General features: G+C 48.3%; 1 protein-coding gene across 2 annotated transcripts in view; it reads left to right on the top strand.

Annotated features, from left to right (window-relative positions):
- Grik4 (glutamate ionotropic receptor kainate type subunit 4) overlaps positions 1-15,466 on the top strand; it is a 304,308-nt gene that overhangs the window by 225,694 nt on the left and 63,148 nt on the right. The window contains exons 11-12 of one of the 2 annotated variants that reach the window (XM_013346302.2): positions 2,706-2,813; positions 9,746-9,949. In XM_013346302.2, coding sequence (XP_013201756.2) covers positions 2,706-2,813; positions 9,746-9,949 — 312 coding nt within the window. The remainder of the gene's footprint in view (positions 1-2,705; positions 2,814-9,745; positions 9,950-15,466) is intronic. The other variant, XM_026779045.1, reaches the window with a different exon arrangement.

Genomic DNA, 15,466 nt, shown 5'->3' with positions numbered 1-15,466 from the left:
TGTTTGGAAATCTCAGAGCAGAGCTTTCCTCCTCTCACCTTGTTCCTGTAGAGGGAAGTGTGGGAGGGGGAGACCAGGCAACAGTGTCCCAACAGGTCCCTCTGAGAGGCAATAGGAGCTCCAGAAGCCAATGGCCAGCTTGGCAGTGTTCTGCCCATGCTGGGCCAGCAAGAGCAAAGTGCCCATAGGAGACAGTGACTTTTGCTTCCATGGCCAGGAGCAAGGTGCTGAGGTCTGAGCATACACAAGGTTGTTGCGGGGAGACACCAGGAAGTAAAAATGCACCTACCATGTTCAGAAAGCAGAGCTCTGCAGACTTCTGTGGGAAGATTCATCTAGGGTGTAGAAGCGCAGGGTTTAAGGTTCAGGTCTCTCAGCTGATGGGCTGTGGGCTCTCAGGCAAGCTGGGCAGGAGCTCTTATTGTATATAAAACAAAGCATTGCGTACATAGAACTGTCACGCCATTGCACAGGTGGAGAAAATTGTCCTTTCTGTTGGAATCCTTCCAGAGGTGTGGAGAGGAGCTTTTGCTGATCTACTTCTTGCCACCCCTAAAGCTCACAGTGGATTCATGCATGGTCCTGGAGGCCCAGCAGAGCTCCCAGTGTTCTAGGGAGGTCCTGGTGGGGCCTGCCCTCTGCATGCCCCACCTTCTCCAAAACATAAAGGCAAGCTGCTGGCATCTCTGCATTGTGACTCTGAGCCCTTTTGTTCCATGAAGTAAGGATGGGGTCAGAGGGGAAGCTAAGTCTTCCTTGTTGTTAGAGCATCTGAAAGCCTAGCTCCAGGGGACAGAACAATAGGGCAACTGCAGGGACTCATGGGAACTTTCCAGGAAAGCTGCTTCTGGTGCCTAGGAGACATGGCTTTGTGCATCTCTGGGCATGCAGGCAACCATCAGCTATTTTTCATGGGTGCCAACTCAGTTACTCAGCAACGGGAGTGACTTGCCTGGGGTCTAGCCAGCAGAATTATATTGGGATCAAATATGTGTGTATTGTATATGCATGCATTATTTATAGATGTTATGTAATATAAGGTCTATTACAAAAGTGGTCCATTGGACCCCCTGGAGATTGTCAGGATGATGGAATAGCCCATGGTGATATACTGTATCCTCAACAACTGGTTAAGAGAGCATGATGGCTCATGTTAGTTCTCGCAAAGTCAAGGCAGGAGGATTGCCACAAGTTTGAAGTCTGCCAAACTTGATTAACAGGGCATATCTTATTGTGCATATATGTATGTAATGTATGCATGTGTATGTTAGCGTGTATGCTTGTGTGTGTCTCTCAGTGTGTATACACTTGTATGTGAACACATGGAGGCCAGATTCACCTCATTTTTGATACAGGGACTCTCATTGAACCTGGGACTTTCCAATTTGTCTTGACTGACTGGCCAGCTAGCCTCCGAGATCCTCCTACCTCAGCCTTCCTAGGGCCATGATTAAGGGTGCACACCACTGTGCCTGGCTTTTTCTATCTTAACATGGATGCTAGGGATCCAGACTCAGAGCTTTATGCACAGCCAAAGCTTTAGCAATAGAGCCACTTCTCCAGCCCTGTATATAAATGATCTTTTTAACTACATTAGATAAAAACAAAACAAAAGGCAATTTAAAAACAGAGTAGAGGAATGAAATGGAAAATAACACTTATGAGGTGCCAGTTTAAACCCATCCTCACCATGGACACCAGAAGTGTCTGTTGTTATTCCCATTTGACACAGAAGGAAACATGCTTAGGGGGCTCAGAAACATCACTGAAATTGCACAGTTAGTTTATCCTCCTGGTTAGAATGGGGTCTGGAGTGTCAAACTGGTACCTACAAGATCTGTCCATTCTGAAAGGGAGTGGAACATTCCCATTTCCAATCAAGGACACTGACTGAGCCTCATGGTGAGCTAGTGAATTAAGGAGACCAGGGTTTGACTCTCCCTCTTCTGACTTATTCACACAGCCATTTGTTCAGTCATTCAATAAGCATATAGATTTCTTCTCCTTTAGTAATGTGATTTCATATGGGCTTTCCAGTACCAAGGACTGAAATCAGGGCGTCTTTCATGTCAGGAGAGAACTCCACCACGGAGCTACACTCTGAGCCCTCGGCCAACATTCATTAAAGGCCTAGCACATGCTAGTTCCTTCTCATCTGCTATCTGTTCTCCTGATTGCATGTTTGTTTGTTAAGATAGGGTCGCACTATGTAGCCCAGGCTATCCCTGAGCTCACCAGGTAGCCCCAGGTAACTGCAAACTTATAGCAATCCTCCTGCCTTGACCTTGCAAGTGAAGACATGAGCCACAATGCTCCCTTAGCCAATTTTGAAGGCAGGCCAAAGCAAAAGAGCCTTGTGTCTTTGCCCTGCTTGGAAATAGCACACTTCCCCGTTTCCCCTCCGCTTCTGCTGACAGAACTCTGCACCGTGCTAGAGCCCTAACTCTTTTCTCCATTCTCCCTCATCTCTTCCAAGTCTTGGATTCTTGCTTTCCTTGCTCTGACACCCTCCTTTCCTCAAGACTCTCAGCCTGTATCGTGTGCTCCAGTTCTGGTCTAGCCTGTTGCTCCTCCACACCCCAACCCTTTCTCCTGGTGTTTACCCACAACAGAGCACTGTCCTCTGCCGTTCTCAAGTCCAGTGACCTGCAGCCCAGGCTGTCCCTTCCCCGAGTCTTCCCACGCTCTCCCCTTGGTCTCCTCAGATCGGCCAGTGGCACGTGGCAGAGGGCCTGAGCATGGACAGCCGCCTCTACGCCTCCAACATCTCCGACAGTCTTTTCAACACCACCTTGGTCGTCACCACCATCCTGGTAAGCGGGGTTGCTCGGGCCTCCAGCTGCAGCTCCCGAGGGTGCCTCCTCCCCAAGCTCTTGCCCTTAGGCTTCCCAGGGAACAGAAGATGGGAATGCTAATCACAGCACAGAGGCCAATCTATGGCAGTGTAATTGCACTCCAGTTGCTGTTTCCCATGGAAATGCTGTCTGCTGAGCTGCTGAGCAGCTGGGGCCGAGGGAGAGCGGCTGTAGTGTGTGGATGCCTCGCCTGGTGATGGGGCAGCTGTTTAGAAACCCTAGAAATGGGGTCTGCGGACACAGGTGGGACTAGCTGGATCCAGTCTCTTGAGATGACCCCCTAATTTCCCAACTTTGCTTGGTGTAAACCACCCCACCCCAGTCATACCCTCCAGCAGAGACCCTAATGTCTGGGTTGCTATGGCCCTTTCCTTCACTTCCAGATTGTGATAAGAGAGTTCTTGATGAGCCCCTCAGCCAAGAGACCATCTGCCTTTCTACTTGAGTCATTTCTATTCAGTAATTACCAGTCTGCCTCCCACCCCTGCCCCCTGATGTGTGTCTGGCGCTGTGCTCACTCACAAAATCTCCGAAGCTGAGTATGGCTTGGTCTGTACTTTCAAAGACGTTATCCTTGAGCAGACAGGCCAAGTCAAGTGCCCACAGCCAAGGTGTTGCCATCACCACTAGCCCTGAAGAGTGGCTTCAAAAGTCTGTCAATTAAACCAACTAAAGGTTAAGCAACAATTGCTTTGTTCCTCCCCACCCTGATTTTAACTAACCAAAGGGGTATTTCCCCACCCCACACAGCATCTCACCAGAGAGAGGTAACTAGCAGAGCCACTCTGGTATTCCTTCAATCCAGAGTAGAGGTGGTGTCTAGGCTAGCTGCCTACAGTCTAGCCTCTGCTAGATAGATGCACAGAGCAGAGGTGGTGTCTAGGCTAGCTGTGTACAGTCTAGCCTCTCCTAGACAGATGCACAGAGAGGTGATGTCTAGGCTAGCGGCATATAGTCTAGCCTCTACTAGACAGATGTGCAGAGCAGAGGTGATGTCTAGGCTAGCTGCATACAGTCTAGCCTCTACTAGATAGATGTGCAGGTCTGCAAACATACCTACTTCTCTTGGGCTTTTTTTGATAAAACAGAAGAGCCTACAGACCTCCATTATGACCTTCAGGAACTCCCAAAGGCCAGGAAGCCTGGGCTGGGATTGTTGATCTATTACACACAGAGTGGGCAAAAAGTCAAGAGAGCAGTGGGAAGTTAGAGCCCTAAGGTGCAGAGGAAAGAGAAGGGGGGTGAGGGCTGGGGATAGGGGAAAGCAGCAAAGCCTGAGAAAGCAACATTTTCATGGACTCTGAAAAACAGAAAACAGTTACAGAGAATGGGAAGAGAGAACGAAGGGCAGCATTGTTAATGCTTAGAAAATGCTGGAAAACATGGGTCTTCCTGGAAACAAGCATTGCTTGGGAAATGGAGAGCATAATCCAAAATCATGTGTCCACAGTGCTTAGGATCTAGGCTGATTCGTCTCTCATTAGGGGATGGGACACTGAATGTTTGCATTTGTTCATCCAAGGGATATTTATTGGCACTTCCATATGCTTGGCGCTGTTCAAGATACTCAGGAAATATCAATGAACCAAACACTGTTTCATATGAACCATACTGTTTCAGTATGGAATAGAAGAAAGTACTAAAACGTCAGTAAAGACTGAGTCTGCCTTATTTGAAATGTTTCAGATCCAAAATATTTCAATTTAAGATGTTCTTCAGGCTTGCTAGTTGAACAACCCTAATGAGAAATTCTACACCCTGAAATACCTGGTAGGGTCCTGTCAGCAATCAAAACGTTTCGGATTCTGAAGTAGCTCAGGTGTGCCATTTGGGTTAGAGCTGCTTAACCTCTAGTCAAAGTGTGTGTGTGTGTGTGTGTGTGTGTGTGTGTTAGAAGGCTGGTTGGGAGCAATGAGACAAGGTCAGTTCCCAGGTGGTCAGGCATGGCCTCCTTAAGAAGGTGGAGTCAGAGAAAAGATGTGACCCAGGGGAGGGTCTACCTACCGTTGCCTGGAAACAGCTGGAGTGAAGGGCTGGAACTGCAGATCCAGGCTCCCAGGTTTCAAGATCTCCTGCTCCCAGCTCCTATTCTGCTCAACTGAGCCACGTAGACTACCAGGAAAACTAGAGGGAGGTGGTGGCCCCCACCCAGCTGAGAACTGGGGACAGCCTGACTAAGAACTGTGTTGGTAGAGGGATATAGCGCAGGGCGGACTGTGGGGCCCTCCACCCAGCTGCATTTTCTACCCTTTAGTCTGTCCCCTTCTATCAGGCTTAGTGCCCTTGTTTTCATCCAGAGTTCAACCCCCTCCGGTGCCTCTTTGTCACCTGCGGAGTGCTCCCAGGTCCCCTTCCCACTTGCTGTGTCTATCTCCCTACTACACTCAAAATTGTCTTGTCATTTCCTTCCTGTCATCCCCTGGTTCCTTTGTTTGGGCTCTAAACCCTTCACACACGGGAATAACCAAGTACCCCTCCATGTAGTCTTGGGGCCCAGGATTCACTGCCCATACTTCCATAATGAATGCTCTTCCCTCTGGGCGCCTTTCCCCAGATCAAAGGTCTCTGGAGTTTCCTCTTGGTTGAATTCTGCCTTTTCTGTCCCCGGCTCTTTCCATACCCCTCTGACCAGATACATTTTCTTGTAGTTGTTTGACTCCCCACATCCCCTTTGTGAATGAGAATGCCTCAAGTATAGTGGTCCCTGACACAAAGAGGAGCTTAATAGTTAAGAGTCTGAATGTGGGACTACCTTTGAGAAATTCTTGAAAAGCTAAGAAAAGTTGGGGCAGGAGGCAGGGAACCTGCTAGGCTGTGTTTCTTGCCTCCCCTTTTCTGGAATCTTCAGTGCTAGAGGCTTCTGTGATACTGAAGCCAGAAGGTCGTATTGTCAGATGGGGAAGATGCTCTGATGTGTGTGTGTGTGTGTGTGTGTGTGTGTGTGTGTGTGTGATTATGTGTGTGCTTGTGTATTTGTATATGTGTGTGCCTATGTGTGCCTATGTATTTGTGTATATGCTTGTGTATGCATGTGCCTGTGTACGTGTGTCCATATCAACACAGGAGTTCTTGAGAAGCTGGGTGCTGGCAGGATACTCCTGTGTGAGGCTAGTTCAAAGGAAACCAAAGTCAGTATTAGTTTGTTTCCTGTGCAGAATAAAGGTTCTAGTTCAAGCCCTCTGTGACTATTCATAATTTCTTCCTGCAAATGGTGGTCCTGAGCGACTTACCTGTTAAGTTTGGGATGTATCCACCTCATCTCACTTCTGCCAGGGACACCTGGGATGATCCACAGCTCCCATCTTCGGAAAACATTTTCTGTGCTGGGTTCTGAGTTAAAGACATAGCTGTATTGTCACCCCAAGTTCTCCCAGCACCCCTGCTGAGGACAAGTCAGCATTCAGCCTCCCTCCTTTTCCAAAGTGCCCACGAGCCTTAGGCCTGAAGATACTTTGATTGTCCAACACTGCTCTTCCCCCTGAGAGCAGCCTTTTGTGAATATTTACTTTGAGCATGACAGTGGATCTCAAAGGAACTCGAGAGTAGAGTATAAGAAAAAGAGAATTTCAGCTGGGCAGTGGTAGCACATACCTTTAAAATACCAGCACTCGGGAGGCAGAGGCAGGCAGATCTCTGTGAGTTCGAGGCCAGCCTGGTCTACAAGAGCTAGTTCCAGTACAGGCTCTGAAGCTATAGAGAAACCCGGTCTCAAAAAACCAAAACCAACCAAGCAAACAAACAAAAACCTCTGATGCTAGAGTGGAAACCCCAGTCAGGGGCTGTCCAGGAGGCCAAGAGGCCCTTCTCACTCTTTCAACCAGCAGATATGGGGGTGACAGTGAGGAGAAGGGGTGGCCTCAGGCCCCACTCACACCACCCTGGGGCTGCACAGCCTCACAGTCTCGTCATCATTGTCATCATCGAGTGTGAGGAGGAGCACTGGGTAGCTTCCACAGGTGCCTTGGCCAGAGCACAGGGATAATTCTAAGAAGTTCATTGGTGTCAAAAGCAATGTGACTCTAAGGTCAAGATGAGTTAGATTTGACAAGAGATGGCGTGGAAATGAGTGGGGCGTGGATAGGTCCCTGAGCCGAGGACAGTCTTTGTAGTGGGCAGGGAGACAAACTTGTCTCGTTGCCATGACAGTGGACTTGATCACAAGTCAAGTCACAGGCCACCTTCATCCCAGAATTCAGACCCCAACACACAACCTGCTGCCTCTTCATGGTGCTCAAAACTGCTCCCCCATCCAAGGTCACTGGTCTGCCTGGCCCTGCATCCTTCTATGTAGAAGCTCCCTCAGGCTCGACACAGGAGCTCAGGCTCAAAGCACATCCTTCTGCTGTGATGCTCAGTTCTTTCTGTGGTGGACTAGAAAGGGGCGTGCAAGATGTGGGCATCCTGAGCACCCCCCTATCACGCCTGACCCCAGTGTGGTTCTACAAAGACCTACATGCAGCACACATGTTGAGCCTTTATTCTTACCTGCCCTCGCCTTTGGCACGACTCAGGCTGGCACTGGCTAGCCCCAGTTTTCCTCTCCTCTGTATCTGTGTCTGCACCCTGCCCCATACCTCTTCCCAGCTTTGTCTCCACCCACTGCTTCCAGTGGATCCTTAGGTAGTCCCTTCCCTCCCCCTCCCCTTAGCCTACCCCCTAAGTTCTGCCTTCCCCATCTTCCTGTCCCTCTCTATCTGCCTCTTCCAATAGCAGGAATCCTTCTCATCCATCTATTATCCCATGCACAGTGTCCCCATCACAAAAGGAGCCCATCATCACACTGCCTAATACCATTATCATCCAATTACAGATGACACACTATTGGGGACCCTGCTAGCCTGTTCTTCGTGAAGGAGAATTGCAGCTTGGAGGGGCAGTGTGACTTTGAAGTTGAGAGGCCCTTTGTGAGGCTACCCCAGTGCCTCCAACCCTCCTGCTTCTCAAGTTGGTCCATACACTCCTCTAAACATGTATGCTAAAATTCTTGCGGTTCCACAAACTTTCCATGCCTGCTTGGAAAAGTCTTGTGACCATGACCCAGTAATGTCTCTGGGTGGGAATGGGCCATATTCTCCTTCTTCAGGCTCCTCCCTTCGGTCTTTCAGACCCCTGCATTCCTCATTTTCAGCCTTTGCTTGCCTGTGCTATTAAGCTACATGGTTGCTCTTTCCAGTCATTCTAAGATTAGGCTCCCTCTAGAGTGGGGTCCTCCATCACTCTTAGCCTGCATCACTTCCTTCCCATGGTACCTGTATTCTCCATGCCTCTAAGCCACTGCCCGGCTTTGCCCTTACCAGCATGTTTAATCTCCAATGGTTTTTCCCCACCTCCTGGACAGATTGTCACCATCTCAAACCTAATATGTCCTAGGCCTTCTTTCCTGCCCCTGTAGCATGGCCAATGTGACATCATCACTAATCATCTATGCAGATGTCAAGGATCTTAGGACCCCTGCTCTTTGCATCGGACACACATCCAGGCATCACAGCGATCTTCCTGTGACTTTGCATTCTTCCATCTCTCTCCAGTCTAAGCTGAGCCACATGTGCTCAGAATCCTGTTACCTTTCAAGAGAGAACCTGTCCCTGCCCTGAGTGTTCCTTGTCAGCACTTAGTATTCTTTACTGAGTTTTATGTCTGCTGTATTACATCTCATCTGACCTGCAATACCCTCATCCCAGTGTCCACACCCACATTTAGCCTCTCTTATCTCTATTTCTCTTCTTAACCCTTTCAGCACAGCCCATGTGCCTACTACACTGGAAATGCTCAATGGGCCACGCCCCTTCTCACGTGAACTGTGTCTGAACATGTCTTTTCCTGGCCCATAATGGCCCAGTCCCCACCTTTTGGTCTACCAGGGTTTCCACATCTCTCTGCCAAGAGCCAAGTGCAGCTCTCCCTCCTCTGTGGCACCTTTCTTTAGACATCTCACCTGAGTGGCCTGCCTGCTTCCCCGTGCTCTCTGCCTTGGGGTACAGTTGTTCATTTGTGTGCATGATCTTTTCAAACTTATAAGCAGGGTCTTACTATGTAGACCAGGTGGACCTCAGCCTCATGGAGACCTGCCTGCCCCTGCCTCCAGAGTGCTAGAGGCATGTGCAGGACACCTGGTTTTCCTTTTAAAACATTATATACTTTAGTATGACTTTATTTTGCTAAGTTTTAGATACTTGGGAGTGTTTTATTATAATTATTACTGTATATTGGTTGTATATACTAATGTGTTATATTCTTATATCCATGCATGCATACATACATCATGCTTGATCAAGCCCCTCTCCTACCTTCCCTGTGCTCCTTTTTCCTCGCTGCCCTGGTTGATATTCTTTTTATTTATCATTTTCCAGTTTTGACAAAACAACAACAAAACATGTGATCCATTTCTTTCTGAATCAGAGTTATTTCTTAAAAGGATAACCTCAAGTTTCAGCTTTTTTTTTCTTTTTATAAATGACGTGAATTCATTCTGCTTTATGGCTATGTAATACTCCTGTGTGTGCATTTTTTTTAAAAAAAAATTCACCATGTCTATATTCTTACTAAGCCTGCTATCTTAGAAGTATTTTTGTATCCCTTAGCAATAGGTCTGTGGAGAAAAGGCAAATGAGAGGGGAGACCAGATGGTGACTTCCAGTAGCGTAAAGGGATTTCACTTTGACCTTCTATTCAGTGGGACTCATGTCCACGCCTGATAAGAAATGCTCTTGAAGGAACACTTTGGGGAGTAGGGAGAGGAGACAGCTCATCTCCACCTCTAAGACAGCCTGGTACCCACCCCTCCTCCTTTCCCATCAAGTCCCTGACCTTCTGTGCCCAGCCCTCCCCATCCCACATGGCTGCAATGCCAGGTCTAAGATGAGAATGACAGCTGCCCAGTTTTGCTGCAGGAAAACCCGTACTTAATGCTGAAGGGGAACCACCAGGAGATGGAAGGCAATGACCGCTACGAGGGCTTCTGTGTGGACATGCTCAAGGAGTTGGCTGAGATCCTACGGTTCAACTACAAGATCCGCCTTGTCGGGGATGGTGTATATGGCGTGCCTGAGGCCAACGGCACCTGGACAGGCATGGTTGGGGAGCTGATTGCTCGGGTAAGCAGTCCAGTGCTCTGTATTTGTATGGGGGTGGGAGGGTGATGGAGGCATGGTATGGGTCCCCTGCCTCACTTACTTGGTCCATCATTCTTAGCTCTGTCTATCAATTCCAGGAAGCTTTAGTGGGCTGGCATGGAGCCAGGCACTGGTGTATGCTTTAATGTCCACAACTGCTGTGATTCCTGCTGCAGGGTTCTCCCCACTTCGCACTGGAGCAAGTTAGATTTCGACTTTGGGTTCCATTTTTAGATAATTCCTATGCTTTGTTTGCTGTGATGGTTTGGTTGCCCATTGACACTCCCTTGTCAAAGCGTGGACAGGTCCTGGGGGAGCAGAGGACACCTACACTGGCTGACTTTGAAGTGTGGGAGATGGACAGGGAAATGAAGTAATAGCAGGAGCTAAGGCAGAAGTGTCAGAGGTGGGGGTCGCAGTGATGGCTTATTTGTTATTTCTTGTATTATTTCCCCATCATTAATGTCTGTTTACACACCAAGAGCCAAGGTGCACCTGCATGTGTTGTTCAGGTGAGCATCGTAGAATGACAGTCTTCTGTGGGTTATAGCAGGGGCATGGGAAGTTCTTCTGGGGAGTAAAAGTCTAATTTCTCTTGTAAACACTATCAACAACTGTGAAAATTAATGAAATCGATGCTATCTCACTGTCTACATTTCTACAATTGAATTTTAATGGCCAGGACAGGTGAATGCAGAGAGCACAGGTCTTGGTCCCTATGTGGACTTGAATCCTCGTTTCCTCTCTGTACTTTCCTGCTGCAGCCTTAGCATGCACTAATGGTCCAGGGGCTCTCCATGGAGCCTCTCTGGTCTCCTGGGAGTAGTTCTCTCCACTCCTTGCCATTCCCACTTATCATAAGAGCAGTCTGAAGCTGTGAGAGCTTAACGGCTTTGTTAAAACTTACACGGTATTAGTTAGTGCTGGGATTCAAGCCCGGATCCCTTTCTCCATTGAATGGTAATCGTGTGCTACCCAGAGGTGTTTCCATCTGTCATGATGGCCCTTCAGGTTATATTGCCTGGTGATGTCGTAGCTGTCTTACTTTGCACACCGCAGACATGTGTTATGATGGTGGTCTCATAAGATTATATTGACCCAGTGATATCATAGGTATCTTTGTGTACTCTGTGATGTTTACGCATGACAAAAATCACCTCACAACTCATTTCTCAGAACAACGATCTCCAAGACAATTCCTGTATGACTATAATAAGACTTTAATCCTTTCCTTGTGCCAAACTTAGGATATAAGGTAACATTTTTTTAATCCCTGTCTTTGAGACTATAAATACTGCTTAGACTGTTGAAGCAGTAGTTCCTGTCAGTGACTACAGAGAGTTCTGTGTAAGTGAGAGCTACAGAAGAGGTGTTTAAAGCTAATGAGGGAGACTGCTGAGGGCCAGGCAAGGAAGGGTCTTCAGTGCCCCAGCACCGTAAACCCCAAGCAAGGAATTGCGAGCCACCTAGAGGCCCTGGGGTTCAGAGCTAACTGTTCAAAAGCAAGGTCTTGTTCACAGATTAAGGCTGGGGATGGAAACCAACAGAAGCTTCAGCAAGGTTTGAGTGTGGTGGTTTGAATGAGAATGCCCACTGGGTTGGGGTTTGAGGTTTCAAACACCCACACCATTCCCAGTCAACTCTCTCTGTGTCCTGTGTTTGTGGATCGGATGTGAGCTCTCAGCTACTGCCCTGGTGCCATTCCTGCCTGTCAGCTCCCACGTTCCCTGCCATGATGGTCATGGACTCTAACCCTCTGCAACCACAAGCCCCTTTTAAACACTCCCTTCTAAAAGTTGCCTGGGTCATGGGGTCAATAGAAAATAAACTAAGACACCAGGATCTTTGAGGTACGGAGTCACCCTGTGTGGATGCAGAAAGGCAAGTGATGTGTTCCCCTATAGTCCCAGAACCTTCCCGGAACACTCTTTTGGGGACTTCCTTATGAAGGCTCTACTTTGGAGTCAGCCCACGGCAGTCTGAAATGTCAAGCCTTCTCTTTGCCTCTCAATGTCCTTGGTCACCTTGAGCCCAGCTCTTTAGCCTCCACAGGCTGCCTCGTGTCTGGCAGGAAGACTTCAGGGGTGGAGGAGCCACCTTCCAGCCATCTCCTTATTAGCCCCCTAATGAGCTGTGACATGGGCTGGCAGAGAGGGAGAAGATCCTGGGACTCAAGGACATGCATCTACATACTGAGTAACTTGGGCAATCAGGCAGGGATCTTAAAATTCATCCCAGCTTCTCTTCCAACAAAAACAGTGCTGGGTCGATCTCATCAAAACTTGGGGACATCGTATTATGTAACTAGTCCATTAACTCAATGACCATTTATGCAATTCTCTAGACACTGGCGATAACAGGAAACAACATGAGCATGGACACTGCCCGCATAACTAGGGAGTGAGGCAGAAAGTCATGACGAACCATATTTGTATATAATTGTGAACTGTAATAAGCCCAAGGGAGTCAGAGTACATGGAATTATGAGAGAACATGGAAAGAGAGTAGGTCTGGTCTAGGGAGGTGGGGACCCTGATAAGTGTTAGCTTCCCTGCAGAGATGTCTGGACTACCCTCTGGAGAATAAGTAGGTTCTCCTGGGTAAGAAGAAAAGAGGCTTTCATGTGAAAAGGTGTCTGGATGTCACTGGTACGGACCCTGGGCAGAAACAGGTGATGTCAGACCTCACCTGCCCCAGCTTCTACCAAGATGCTCCCCAAGGTTACAGGAGAGCTAGGTCCAGGTCCATCCTCAAAGAACTTTGTCCCAAGCAGTACCAAAACAGAGGCTTGTGCAACAGTGGCCCCCACAACACTGCTGGGGCTTCTGAATGTAAGCACTGGAGGAGACCTTAGCGGTAATCAGATCAAATCTGTCCCTGTCACAGATGAGGAAGTACAAGCTCAGGGAAATCAAGTTAAGTGGTATAGGTAGTAAGTACACAGTCTGGGCTCTCTAATTTCAGTTCTCATGATCTAGGAGAGTGCAGATCTTGCTGTCGTCTGGGTATAAACAAAGATTTCAGCATCCACTTGCTAGCTATGTGCACTGTAGTGAGTTATTCTGCCCTTTCCCCTTGCTGTTTCACTGCACCAGTGTTTACCTGTTGTACACACACACACACACACACACACACACACACACCCCACTTATATTGGACATACAGGAAGTATCTGCATTGCCTTGTGCCAGCCACTCTGGAGAACAGAGGCTAAAGCCAAGGCCAGAGTTTGCATGCTGATTTCAAAGAGAGTAATTCCAAGAAAGCACGGGGAAGGGGTAAGGACTGACCGGCAGGAAAGGAACAACATGACAGGGCATTAGAGTGAGCCACCCACGGCTCTGTACCACAGTAGGTGCTTCAGATGAAACTGTTGCTCAGCAAACAGCACACAGTTGGGAGAGGGACAGGGCATCTGGCAGCTCCAGCTCTCACTGCCTGGAACTCATGTCACAGGACCTCACTTCTTCCGCTCTTTGGTCGGGGCACCAGTACTCTGGGTACCATTAAAGGAGTCGGATCCCCAGGCACCAATGGCAGAACTGGAGAGTAGAACCATCTAGGGGACTTATATGGTGAGTGATGTGGGCCTGTGCCGTGCGTCCTCACTGTCTTTAAGCCTACCTGAGGAGGATGAGCCCTGAAGGTTTCGACACAAACCCGTCCTGCATGTCCACATATCTCAGCAGCATTAGGAAACCTCAGAACTAGAACTGCAGGCACATGGTGCGAAGAGTGAGGGTCAGCAAGAGCAGACACCAGGTAGTCGAGAACACCATGATGACGTGGCCCCCACCACCAAGTCAGTGGTAGACCCTGCTGAGCTCCCTCCAGGGGGAAGGGAGTGATCTTTTGTGGGTGGCTGTGATGTCAGGAATGGTGACAGGGGTTCCTCAGGACCAAACAATCTCGAGAATAAGCAGAAGCTGGTTTGGTTTAGGAAGGTGTTGTGGGGCCATTTTGGCACATCAGGCTGAAAAGATGGGGCATTGAGTGTCTGTGGACAGGACTGGCTTCCACATAGCCCTGGGCAAAAAGCTGGGGTCAAGGCAGCTGACACTTGAACAACACCAAAAATAGCATGGCATCCAAGGACCTTCACAAGGGGCTTGGGACTCACTACAGGATCTCAAAGTTTATATAGTGAAGAACAGAGCAGCTATCTGCCCAGTTGAATGAGATGGAGAGGCAGGGTTAGCTCTGGTGATGGCATTAGAGCCTTGCCCTGTTATTTCTTCCTTGCATAAGGTGTTACCAGGGATATGGTGCATTCGTTGTAGGAGGGCATTTAAACACAATTCCTGTATATGTGTGAAAATCACCCCAGTATGGTTTTCATGTAGACACCACTTGCGTTGGGAGTATGTCGTGAATGCAAGCACAGGAAGTCACAGAAGCAGGGCCTGAGGATCCACACCAGCCAGGACGGAGTCTGAGGACAGGCGATGAGAATGGTTCTTTGGAGAACTCTGAGTTTGCATTTGTTTTGCCCTAGTCAGCCATTCTCTGGCCCTGCTTGGGGAAAGGTAGGCACAGTCATCAGAGGGAGCACCCCCATCTAGCTTGATGGTTCAGAACAAAGTACCCCATTGGCATGCTGCCCCATGTTGGTCGAATGGTACATTTAGGTTCAAAGAGAAAAGAGCTTTGCAAGGCTTAGATTCAAGGCTCATAAGCCTGGGACATCAAATAGCTCTTACCAATGACATTTTGACGAATTAAGTGTAAATGAAGCTGAAAGGCCTCGTTCCGAGAGGGGACTTTGCCAGAGACCCAGAGAGGTGCCTGTCCGTGGCCTCAATCCACTGGGAAGATTGGCCAGAGATGTTTTGCTGAACTGAAAGAAAATTCAAATAGTCCCCTGAGATCACTTTCCACCTTGAAGCCAGAGACGATTTTAACTGCAAATAGGTCATAGAATTGTACTCAGCATTCTTTAACAGAAAGAAATCGATCCAGGGCTCCCAGATGAGTGCGCCACTCACTCTACCCCCCTGTGGCAGCCATGATGTGGTAGGGGGGACATTGTGCTTAGCTCTCCCCATGAAGGTTTGCTCTCACCATTGACTTGAATCGGGTAGAGGTGGCCTTGAATTATAACTCCACACTTCACTCATTCATCAAAATGCCTACTTTCTGTCAAGAGCTGCTTAAATATGAGGAATTACCTGTAAAGGGTTTGGAATCCATTCAAAGAGGCAGACAAGAAAAGTAAGAATTACTGTATAGTGTGACATATGATATATTGATAATAGCTGTAAGACGGTGTCATAAAGATAATGAAGGCCAACACATGACATGTTTCCGATGGAGTTGGGGACGAAACTCGTGCTTGTTAGACACACACTCTACCACTGAATGACACCCTCAGTCTGCTAATTTGAACTTTATCCTTTCGGGTATATGGTGGTGGTGGCGTGTGTGTGTGTGTGTGTGTGTGTGTGTGTGTGTGTGTGTGTACATGCCAACAACTGTGTGAGTATGGATATGGGAGGTAAG

This window comes from Microtus ochrogaster, chromosome 5, assembly GCF_000317375.1.
Source record: "Microtus ochrogaster isolate Prairie Vole_2 chromosome 5, MicOch1.0, whole genome shotgun sequence".
Taxonomy (NCBI): domain Eukaryota; kingdom Metazoa; phylum Chordata; class Mammalia; order Rodentia; family Cricetidae; genus Microtus; species Microtus ochrogaster.
The sequence above is the reverse complement of the archived record's forward strand: the minus strand, read 5'-3'. Positions and strand labels throughout refer to the sequence as shown.